Source organism: Branchiostoma lanceolatum, chromosome 3, assembly GCF_035083965.1.
Source record: "Branchiostoma lanceolatum isolate klBraLanc5 chromosome 3, klBraLanc5.hap2, whole genome shotgun sequence".
NCBI lineage: Eukaryota > Metazoa > Chordata > Leptocardii > Amphioxiformes > Branchiostomatidae > Branchiostoma > Branchiostoma lanceolatum.
The window spans coordinates 11,756,387-11,769,136 of NC_089724.1; the positions used below are offsets into that span (position 1 = coordinate 11,756,387).

The 12,750-nt window shown below is 38.6% G+C and overlaps 1 protein-coding gene and 1 long non-coding RNA gene across 4 annotated transcripts in view; one reads left to right on the forward strand and one right to left on the reverse strand.

Annotated features, from left to right (window-relative positions):
• Positions 1-12,750, forward strand: part of LOC136430281 (MOB kinase activator 2-like) — a 28,342-nt gene that overhangs the window by 13,248 nt on the left and 2,344 nt on the right. For all 3 annotated transcript variants that reach the window (XM_066420753.1, XM_066420752.1, XM_066420751.1), the window contains exon 4: positions 12,329-12,453. In XM_066420753.1, the coding sequence (XP_066276850.1) occupies positions 12,329-12,453 (125 nt within the window). The remainder of the gene's footprint in view (positions 1-12,328; positions 12,454-12,750) is intronic.
• Positions 83-7,675, reverse strand: LOC136430282 (uncharacterized). The gene is made up of 2 exons (XR_010754872.1): positions 6,458-7,675; positions 83-5,822 (listed from the first exon to the last, which is right to left on the reverse strand). It is a non-coding gene; the product is annotated as an uncharacterized lncRNA (long non-coding RNA).

The window sequence follows — 12,750 nt, forward strand, 5'->3', positions numbered from 1 at the left end:
TACTACATACATAATGATAATGATTAGGACCAGGAATTGAAAAAGACAAGATTAAAACATCAAATTCAAAACACTACAGAGCTAGTGAACAATAGATATGATTTAATATTTTCCATCATTTGTCGTAGAGGAGTTACAATGTACATGTAGGCTCATCAGTACACTTTGTTACACACATGGGAATTGGCTGTTGTCAGACAGTTCTGCTTTGATGTGTAAACTACTAGTTCACTATTGTTCCACATAATTCCATCAAATAAATGCACTGGACAGGAGGTGTTTTAAACTCTGAAACTCTTGTATCACACCAAAACACTTTACAGCTAGTTTGGCATCAGAACCATCTACATCAGCTGACATGTCCTACAACTCAGTATCTCAACTGATGATAAAGCTATATTGTTGTTGATTGCATTGTGCTGTACATATTATTGCCATGTAGCATTCTGGTCAAGAGATTGTGATGCAATACTTTGTGCAACATCTGCACTTCCATCTGTATTGTTTCTGTTAAAATCTACAACGTTGTAAGGGTGTCTTAATCAAATTCTCTGGATGTCATCTGTGCTACTTGCATTGATTTTCAAGGTGTACAGAAAACTTAACAAAAAGAAAACTTAAGAAATGCCAATAAATGGCAATGTTGAAACCTCCATCATTGGGCCAAAATGATATTTTCAAATGCAGGACTGATATGCTGAGGTGGAATAACATACTTTAGGCATAGACCTCAAACAATGAGGCATTAGATAGAATCTCTACGTATTGTGTGCATAGGTTAGGGCTCCTACCGCCAACTGTCTGGTATTTTGTGAAATTTGTGAATCTTATCACTTTTTATCTGAGGTATTAGTCATCCATAGAATTTAATCAGGCACCCAAATATCTTCTTACAATCACAATATTTGTAGTTGTCACATTGATATCAAAAATAACTACCACGATGATATATTCTCTAGACTTCTTTTTACATTTCTGTCAGACACCATATAACAGATAGAAGCTTATTCTGAACTGAACATCAATGAATCTGAAAGTACTACTCCAAGTACATAATGCACCACACTACAACAAGACTTTTAAAACTAATACAAGCCACATCATTAATGACATATTGGTAAAACAGAACAGGTTAATCACTTTGATAAAAGTTCATCATGGTTGAACTGTTTACACAAAAATGGACTAAAGGTTAATACTGTCTAGATCCCTTCTCACTTTTTATCACCTTCAAGACCAACATACACATAACCACCACCACTGATACAAGTCAGATCTGTATCTATATCTATATCTATATGAACATATCTGATCAACAAAACAGACAATATTTGATCATTTTGATCCCCTTACATAGAGTAGTGCATCAGCTTTACATATACATGTGTAGGTATGATGATAGTCATTAACAAAACAGACAATATTTGATCATTTTGATCCCCTTACATAGAGTAGTGCATCAGCTTTACATATACATGTGTAGGTATGATGATAGTCATTAACAAAACAGACAATATTTGATCATTTTGATCCCCTTACATAGAGTAGTGCATCAGCTTTACATATACATGCGTAGGTATGATGATAGTCATTAATAAAACAGACAATATTTGATCGTTTTGATCCCCTTACATAGAGTAGTGCATCAGCTTTACATATACATGTGTAGGTATGATGATAGTCATTAACAAAACAGACAATATTTGATCGTTTTGATCCCCTTACATAGAGTAGTGCATCAGCTTTACATATACATGTGTAGGTATGATGATAGTCATTAACAAAACAGACAATATTTGATCATTTTGATCCCCTTACATAGAGTAGTGCATCAGCTTTACATATACATGTGTAGGTATGATGATAGTCATTAATAAAACAGACAATATTTGATCGTTTTGATCCCCTTACATAGAGTAGTGCATCAGCTTTACATATACATGTGTAGGTATGATGATAGTCATTAACAAAACAGACAATATTTGATCGTTTTGATCCCCTTACATAGAGTAGTGCATCAGCTTTACATATACATGTGTAGGTATGATGATAGTCATTAACAAAACAGACAATATTTGATCATTTTGATCCCCTTACATAAAGTAGTTAAGTCTTACTACACATCCACACTGCACCTCCATAGTTCTACCCAGACTGATGTGAAACACGGTAACTAGTAGGATAAAGGATGGTGCTTATGAGATAAGATTATAATTCTTAAGCTCCTTGAATGATAATTGTATGATTATGGAACTTCCAAGATGAAATAATAACAGTTATACTCTCAAAACTGCCCAAGAAGCCAATTCAGGAGACTGAGAAAATCTTGTCCATGTAGACAGGTGATCACTATAGACAGGAGTGTACATTGGCCAAGTGGTCCTTATGTAGAGGTGGTCACTTGTACAGGTTTGACTGTACATGTACATAGATTCCCTGTTCCATGATATCTTTTCTATTGAACAACATCTTATGGCACTGCCATGTTTGAGCAAGACACAACAAGTAGCTGTAGATCAGAGAGGTTTAAGAAAATCTTCATTTGACCGATGAAGAAAAATTGTAATAAACATACATGTACTGTGATATCATGATCAGTAGATATAGCAAGTTAACTGATCTCCTAGACTAACTGACACACTACAAAGTCTCTTTGATATTTATCTGTGTGTGGATGTATTGTCTTCATGAAAAGGTTGATGCCAATAATATTGATTGTAGTAGTTTTTTTATCAACAGTGAGAAGAGTAAGATGTAAACAAAACTACATGATAGCATTAACTGTATCATGTGTGTAATAGGAGATATACATAATGTAGTGTCAACGGACAAGTTTTAGAAGTTGGCCACATGTTGTTTAATACAGGTCTTCACCACCAGGCAAACACCTTGCACAGAGATACACAATCAAGCATACGATGATCACAACAGCAAAAAAGACCTCAACCTCACCATTGTCAGTGTTGACTGATATAAAATTCATAAGAACCATTTTGATTTCACTATTGTAGGAAAATGTTGTCACATTGTTATGTGCAAGTAAATCATGATGCCTTTATAGTCTGAAATACATTTCAGTTTTTGACAGTTTCTTGGTCACAATAAATACACTCTTGAGTGTGAAAACTATGAACACATCTATATGCTGAGCCTATCAACTCAGATTAACTCTCTACCCAGTCCCTTACCTTATATAGAAACTGTGGAAATCTCTCCTTCAAGTAACCTGCATGTGTTAACAGTACGAGGGTCTTTTACACCAGTTCCTTTACATGTACCTGCATATGGCAGCAGTTGCAAGCTCTCCTAGGCCATCAGATGTTCCTTTACCGATATGGCAACACCAGGAAGCTCCTTTCCGCAAACTCTCTTGTTGTTCTTGGGTATGTAATCACCAAAGTCTATCTCCAAAATGAATATACGGCATACTTGAATAGAAGTTGTTCCATGGTGGTCCTGCCTCTGATAGTCGGTGTGGTCAGTATAATGTACCAAAGTTCTTGATGAATGTAAGGAGACAAAGATGAGATTGTCAGTAAGTTTTTGGGTACTGTTGTAATCCAGGTTGACCAGTACAGTAGTAAGGGTTGTTTCCAAGCTTTAGAATATTTTACATAGCAAAAGCTTCAATCCTGTCCAAACTTCAACACTGACAGATCATATCAAAGGTACAGCTTGCTTTTTTTTGCAGAGGTAAACATTGATGAAAGCCTATGTTGCTTCAGTGTTTTGAAGATACTGTATATAAACATTTAAATGACTGGTTGTAAATGTCCTGGTTATTGATGCTGATTATGTTGGAAATTATGTTATGAAAACAATAGCTTTAGTCGATTTAACATTGAATGCAGCACAGGTAAACAAGCAGGGAAACGATGATGATAATGGCCAGCACTTCTTTGATATCTCCGTTTGTCATCTTGGAAAGTGCAGCAACAGGACCCGCTATAAACCAACCCTTTGCCTCACCTAGCAGAGTGAGCACAACAATGGCTATGATGACGGTCCTCAGCATGCTGCACTTATTTCTCACATAGATGGCTCGTCAGGGGAGGTAAGGCCCGGACAGAAACAGGTTGGGTTTTCTCGCGGTTGTATGCAGTTTCCATATGGCATGAAATGTGTCTAGATCAAAAATATTTCCCACAATCCTACGCAACTGAACAAGGCAGGTGTTCCTAGGCAACGGTAAAAAGGAGCTAATTTGGTACGATCCCGTCACAGCAGTAGGTTGTTTTGAAGGTCCGAGAACCTTCCATCTGAAGCTCATTACCTGACAGCCTAGAGAAAAATCTGCACCATAGCGCAACGATGACAGGGGAAATGACAAAGGCAAAATGGTTTGTAAGGATTTCATGTCGTTTCTCCTCTGGCAAAAAGGTTCTGTACCTTTGCGTCTTCAAAGGCTAAGCTCTCGGAGGTGTAATGGTAGCATTTAAAACAGATCCCAGCTGTGCCCCATTAGGAAAGGAACATCAAAGGAGTAGCATTGTAGCACTTTGCATATTTGGCAGGGTCTGATGCTAGCTGGAAGGTAGCTTGTAATTCAATAGTATATATATATATCATATATATTAATCATATTTTAAAAAACAGATGAAAACATGGCTTTCATATACCAAGTTTAAAAATGTTTAGAAGTCAGTCACAGTTTACTTCACAAGAATATAGATGCTTGGTTGAATCTATATTTGAAAGAACAAGTACCAGCATTTGGATATTGCACATCTCACGATTTTGGCACATATTTGTTTAAATTAATGTGGTATTTAACAGCCTGGTTAAAAGACAGGATGAATATTTTTTCTTGCATGTGATATAGAATTATTTCTTCTTTGGACTAAGACCTATCCACAAACCAAAGATCATGTAAATCGATTCATAGCACTCTTATTTTTACTAGAAATAACAGGTACCAAAATAGCTCTGAAGTGTGCTGATTTTAAGCAGAGACACATATTTAGAAAGTAAAGTATACAACAGGGAGATGCAGAGGTATAATACAGAGGACAGATGTAATGAGAGGATATATAAAAAAAGCACATGATGTTCCCTGCATACCCAGCCTGGGTAGCACTGTGTGTCTCTAGTTACATGTCACACTCATGACTGTGATTGACATGACATCTAAATGAAGCAACATGCATGTGAAGTTATCAGACTCAGTCATGCTCGGGTCATATAGTAAGGTAGCAGGGCATATAACAGTACACAGTACCGTCTATTTGTCAATCTGTTAATCATGCCCTCTGAAATATCCATCTTTCGAGGTCACAGTGCTTGAGACATAGATAGACTAACAGTCCGAATATGATGACGATGGCAAGAGTTTCTTTAAAGAGTTCTTGTACCTCCTCATTGCTCATGTTGGCAAACACGACAGTTGGGATGTACCTTCCCATGGTGGAGGAACAGTGTGCACCACAGTTTGAACGTCAGTCTCATGGGTTCAGATGCACACAGCTCTTTATTCTTGTGCCTTGGTGGTGTCAGTGTTTGAGGTGTTGAAGTTCAGTTCTCGGTATTGAATGTGCCATCACTGTCTGATGTTCATTTCATGGAAGGGCCATTCCTCCTTGTGGCTGTGGCACTGATATGGTGCGAGGTGGGTCTTGCGCATGGTGCTGAAATTACTATTGTTACAACCCACTCCTTTACAATAACCTCTGGGATTACTGGGCTGAATCTTGCAGTCCTTGCTGTGATGTTTTACCCAAAGTGGCTGCTGTGTTGTCTGTTTCTGCCCCTTGTAGTTTTCCCCATGTTCTACACGTTCTTCTTAGAAGACCTTCTCCAGGGCTACACACTCCTTGGAAGGCTATCTAATGAAAAGACAAAATCCTCTATTACTAACCTCATTCATGTAGCAAATTTGAACTGTTGGAAGCATACATGAAGGTCAACAGCTGAGGGCTAACAATAACATGTTCTCACATGGTCACAGCCTCACTGCAAGGAAACGCTGCAAAGAATTATGCATGTGCACTCCATGTGAAAGGGTTATGTTGTGCATAAATGTTGACTTATTCCATGTGCATTCTTCCCATTCATGAGGATCATCTGATCAATGGCACCTGAGAATGTCTGAAAACTGCTGTGACAGAAGTAAGTTGTACTGTACTGTACATGGTCATGTACATGGTCAGTCCCCTTTGTCCCTCCCCCTGCACGTCAAGTCAAATCTATCATATTGAATCAACTCCCATTATACATGTACATTTTAACTACAAACGGATAGGATTCTAAGAATAATGTGCACTGTAGCTTAATGATTTTGCAGCAGACCTAAATTGAACCAGGTCATGATAATGTGCAACTACATGTATATGATACAATCAAATGTTGCATATTGTAGTTGCTCTTCACTGACTTATGCACACAAATGCCTGCACATTTATGTCATCATCAGGGGAAGATCTTGTCAGATCTAGTCGTGTATGTCATAATCCAGACCTACCTGTGACGAGTCAGAACCTGCGCCAGGTCTGGTTTCCGCGGCAGTCTCCGTACAGCCCATGTAATGTCTTTTCACGTACCTCATTACCTCGCAGAGTCTGTCGCCATTTGTGCCCCATATTGATTTTTGGTTATTTTGTATTCTGAAATGCAATACTCCAGTGGTACCTCCGGTCACAATGTCAGACAACATGTACTCTATGACGTCATCCCACCCTGCATTTACATGGAAATCATATCCATAGAATCTAAACTAGGTCTCCAGTCTAACGTTTTATAATGGCACTCATGTTCCTACCTAAAACATTTGAATCACAGATATTTCATGAATTGTTTAGAAGGGGTAAAGAAATGTATCTTGCAAGACTCAAAGTCAATCAGACACGTGACATACGGGTATAGACATTTTGTACTACCATAAATGAGTGAAAAGTTAATGTTCCTGCAACATATATGTGGCTCTTTATTATATTTCTCCTTTTTAGCATTACCCCTCATCATCAGAGAACTTATCATAATGTGTTGGCCATTTCTACACTGCTTGTATGCTTTGCCATTGCTGCATTATTTTATGCAAATAATCTGTTGCTAGTTATTCCTGTAAGAAAAATCCAATAATTTTGCACAAAATCATGGATTTACAGTCACCTTTCCACCCCAGAATTGCATCTATTCCCATATCTAGATCTGTTCTTGGCTTTTTACAGACCATTATTGCATTAATGCATTGTCGTAACTCAGTCATACATGTAATTGAGTTAGATTGTGCTGGGAACTTGCTAAAACCTGCCTGTCTACTATTATGAGGATTTAGTTGTGCTTCCTGTGTCCATGTTGTCACTTTAGAATTGCTATTATAAGTAGATTCTAACAGTTGATTGATTCAAGGTTATGGAAAACTTATGACCCAGTTTTAGCAAAAAGGTGTTATTTTTTCTTGCTTTCCTTCTATTCCGGGAATTCGAAACTGTACTTTATAAGTTATAGATTGCTTAAATCATAATACAGTGTACTATTGATAGTCTATTAAGCTAAAACCCTGTCTGGAACATCAAAATATTTTCTTGCTCTATGAATACCTAGGCTTGTATATATACCACCAATCAATTACCCCTAATGTTTCAATTCTCTACCTTTTCTCCTATTCATTAATGTCACTGCCTTTACCCTGTCAAGGCACGATTACCGTCACCGTCATGTATACCACCATATTAGGTAAACTGTTACCTGCAATCACTGGTCTGCAGTCCGTGCCTGTAATTATTCAGAATGCTGCACTAGTGCTTTCTGTGGCAGCCTGGGTGGAGGTATCGATTCTCCCAAGTGTGGATGTGCACCGATCATAGTGCAGTGATGATGCCCTCTGGCTTGTGACTTGTGAGGCACTGTAAGGGTGATACACTCATGGACAGGCAGCGCTTTCTGTTTGGCATTTGCTTATGTTGTTTTGTTACATATTGTGGTATGTGCAGACCTATTAGTATTCTTGACTGTATTTCAAACATTTAATCTTTCCAATTTGAGTCAGCTGAAACTACTGATTACCTGCACAATCTCAGTTTGTAGTTTTGTTGTGTTAAGGGTGTTCTTGTCCGTATTTCACAATTATTTTTTGTTGACATACATGTACTGGTAATTGCTTGTCTATATAGTTTCCTGTCATGAATGCAGATTTCTAATAATTTGCTGTTGTACCTGCCACATGTTTTAAGATGGAAAAATTGCGTTGTTATGTGTATGTCCTGCTTCTGTATACATGGTGATGGTCGAATCATAGCCCCAGTGTCTGCCTGTTCATCTATCCGTGTTAGAAGGCCAATTCTTTGGGGATCATTTTATTGGGGGTTTTAATACAATAAACTTGCATGAAAGGTACCCCATGGAGGTGATATAGTTATTATGAAGTAGATGCATAAATTTGTATCCTTTTGTGTCGCTCGAAAATTCAATTTGGCTTTTGTGTCGATAAAATTGACGGTATGTGGGGTAGTCTACATATCCAACAAAAGTTCCCAAAACAACATCCACATGTAGTTTTATCTTTTTGATATCAGCTGCATTTTGATTCCAGGACACTGGTAAATTAAGAAATTGTCATCAAAACTGTGCAGCTACAGTTATCCAAAAATGATTATAACTGAAAGTGGATGCTGCATCTGTATAACCGCTGAAATCCACTGGCATGACAGTGGTATTCATCCAGAAAAGTGGTTACGAGTTGGTCATGGCTAGCCATCCACACAGTCAAGTAATATGCCTTGAACCTATTTCACAGGCTGTCATTGTTCAATAATACTCCTTCATACAAGGGACTAAGAACTGATGTACATGTAGTTCATAGATTGTGTGCACTTAGCTATTGTAGGCAAAGTGAAGGAGGCAAGGGTTTAACAAAAGCAGTTGTGTCAAACAGATTTACTCAAGTGGCAACATTACATTGGATCATGGATGTGAGATGGGAGTCAACAGATAATCCAGCAGTTGTACAGTTTGTTAGCTTTGTGAATCTTTTTAACCATTCCTTGTTACCAGGCATTACTGATAAAAATATATTGCTTGTCATATCACTCATAGTCAACCCCCACAGCATGATATACAATGTAGGACTCCAGTCTATTTCTAGCAGGTGAAAGGTCTACTACCTTTCCTAATTTGTGTCGTCTTAAAGTCTTGTTGGGTATCAAACATTGTCAGAAGTGACTTACAATACAAAACATGCAAAATTTCCATCACATACAATGTACAGATACCACATGCTGTCTCTCTTGCCATATTTCCTCTAGGTGTTGTCATCAACTCAAATTCTGTTTGAAAAAATGGAAAAACCCATTCTATCACTTGTATCATAATTAGTGAAGCATTTATTTGCAAGGACCTGTCTAATGCATACTTCAAACATCAGGCATATCAAGCTTCATTTCGTATGCGAGGCATCCCTAGAAGGCATTTCTCACATTCCAGACATCACCATAGTGCAATTTTTCACCTGCCCTGATAGAATCATTATGAAAATCCCCCCTCCCCTGGTGGTGAGCAGGTATTGCTGTCTTTATCCATACTACTTGTTCAGAGTATCACATGTATCACATGTATCTTTAGCAGATCTTGTTTGTGGAAAGGTGTTAGTGAGTTATCCCTTTTTGCTACAGATAGAAACACCTGTACATAGTAAAATATGGTACAGATATTTTCCCATTGTGTCAAAGTAGTTGTGACAGGGATCTTGTTCAGCATATTGGATGCTAAGCTGGTCCTTAGTCCATGCAGCTTGTATTTTCCCTAGAGAGCTCTCCAGCACAGGTAGATGACCAGCGCAAAGATGATCAGGACGGCCAGAGTTTCCTTCACCAGCTCCTGAAACTCCTCAGGGTCAAGGTCTGACAGAGGGGATAAAACAGTCGGTCGTGCGTTTCTCCCGACATACTTGCTTCCCATTTTTCCCGTGAGGCTCACAGAACACATGGATTAGACTGTCCCTAGAGGGCCCATATGCATCCATTTCATGGTGAGGTGCAGTACAACACTCCATCAGTCTGTCCATGGATGCCCTTCATACCATCGCGCCTACACATTAAGCCAACGCCAGCAGGAGTGATTGTCTGAAGCTGATCTAAAAATATCCTTTATCATTGCATTCCCAGACAGCAATACCGCATGGTTTTTCCCTGTAGAAGAAAATGGTGGATGATCAGAAAAGCATAGATGCACACAAAGGTGTAATCAGTCTATACGTACCCCATAGCTTGGCAGAGAAGGGTTGCATAAACTGTTGTCCTAATACATGTATGTAGGTTACTTGGGCATATATAAGCATACCACCTAGGAACAGTCTTGATCATGTAAGGAATGATGTAGTTGCTAGTACTCACCTGGCCAATAATGCAAAGGATAATTGATTATTATGCTGGTATTGCTAATGCTCCTGCTTGGCAGGTTTAATTTTTTCCCAAAGCCTGACATTTCTTCCGTCCATATCTAGCTATAGTTTAAGGCAGGATATTTTTATGCTGAAATGTTTCTATCCAGGCATCAAGCACGGGACACCGCACACAGTGATGTTTTTGTGCACTTATCCCTATTCAGTTTTCTGTTATATCTATCAATTGGACATGAATCTCAGCCACTGGATGCCCACTTATGACGCATCATCAAACACGGTATCACCTGTGGCACAACGTGCCAGACCATAAATGCCGGGCTAAAAAAGAATTCAGCTTGCTATTCAGTAAAGAGGTTGTTTCATGTCATATGTATGAGTAGGTACTGCTGTGTGCAAACTGACAGTCATGTCCTGCTCTGTCTAAAAATTCAAATCTCTATTCTTTGATTGTGTGTGCAAGTGTACAGCGAACATGTTGGCAAAGTAAGATATGCTGTCAAAGCAGCATACAATTGTCAGTATCAATGTTTAACTTAGGTCTTGACTGTTTTACACAAACACGTCCATACATGTAAACTTCAACACACTTTTCAGATTTTTTTATGTATTACACAAATGGAAGAATGAAGAAAACAACCTGGGTAAAGATGAACTGAAAAGCTAAAATTGTTACATAATATTCATATTTAGTTTTTTTTTTCAAATTTCAGAGACTCTGGGTCAGAAGGGAAATAGCTGGGTGCCCCCCACCCATCATATAGCAACATTTCACAACATTAAAGAAGACAATAAGTAGCCAGCAAATACAGGCCGCTATACCATTCTCTATGACATACATGTAGCAACATTCGCCATGAACTGTTTACATCACACACCCTTCAAACAGGCAGTCATGTCGATCCAAAATTGCACAGATCACTTGAGCTCACAGCTCATAAACATGTCGACAGAGCAGCACCACACAGATGTGCTGACATCACTGCCATCCTGTCCACATGATGCCTACCTTGCCTTGTGATGCCTAATCTCAGGTGGCATCTCCTACATATGCATCATCTCCTATTCCGTGCACACTGCCGGCCTCCCTGTGTTCCATGGGTACTCTGCAATTACTTAGCATAAGACTGCGCCACGACTACGTATGAGAGCTGCACTTCACCTCAGGCAAATGGATCAGGCAGGACTGACAACATGCGCTAACACACCTCACACCTGATGTGTATGTGTTGTACGTGATGCCTATTGTGTGTGTTATTGTTGCCGTTAAATCATTTTGCCAAAGCCATAATGGTGGGCTGGAGTAAATGGATTTCATGGTTCTCGATGTTCAACTTCAACACAGGGATGGTAGAGTGCAGGCAGTTTTGGCTTTGTTCTTCACTAAAAATTCAAGGTTTGGGTTGAGAAGGTGGTAATGTAGTTCATCAACGCATCATTTTAACTTAAAAATTCAGAACTGGATGTTGATTTTTAAGTGCATTGCTGTGGGTGGGTAAAACCTTTTATTCTCTACTCTCCTGCCACTCCTTATATATCCTATACTACAATTTTGGTGCCAAGATGCTACATAAACCTCATCAGGGAAAAGGATAGAAAATGTTGCAATTCCCATTATGAACCTTTAGGGATGCACTTGTTCAGTGATTGGTTGTGGCCAATGATATATACAAGTGGTATAGATCAGCTGCAACTGGCAGTTTGTATTGAAGAAACGCCATGACTGGGCTTCAGCCAAGCAGTAGATTGGCCAGGTCATGTCATATGTCATGCTGCTGCTAGTGCACCAGACCTGACTCACGAGAACCTGTCGGGTCCCATTATGATTTGACAGTTATTATCTGTGGGAATATGATACAGTCGAGTAATGTCTGTATTATATCTGCAACTCAGAGATTGTGACATTCACGGTAGGCTGAAGAAAACAACACAAATCTTTTACCAAGAATTTACCTTGTCTGTTTTGTAACAGTGTCTCTTTTTTTCACACTACAGGCAATACACTTGGTATGACGAAAAAGGGAAAAAGACGAAATGTTCTGCAGCACAATATGTAGACTATGTGATGTCATTCATGGACAAGCACATCACTGACGAATCTGTCTTCCCTACTAAATTTGGTATGTATACAATCCTAGTGTGTTATATTTCAACTACAAAGCGTCCATTTTCCTTTTACCACTCTTCATTGTATGGTCTGGTTGTGCTATAAATAGCCTGCTGTGATGGACTTACATTTATGGTGAAAAATCGATCCTAGATAACATTATTTTCATTCCAGGGAATCTGGATTTAATTTCATAATCAGATTTTTTTGTTGAAAAAAGAGAAGGAAAAAAACAAGGTTTTACTGTTAATGATCAGGTAATTTGCAAAATGGAGGACTGACATTTAAAATATGCTTTCCTTTTAGATGA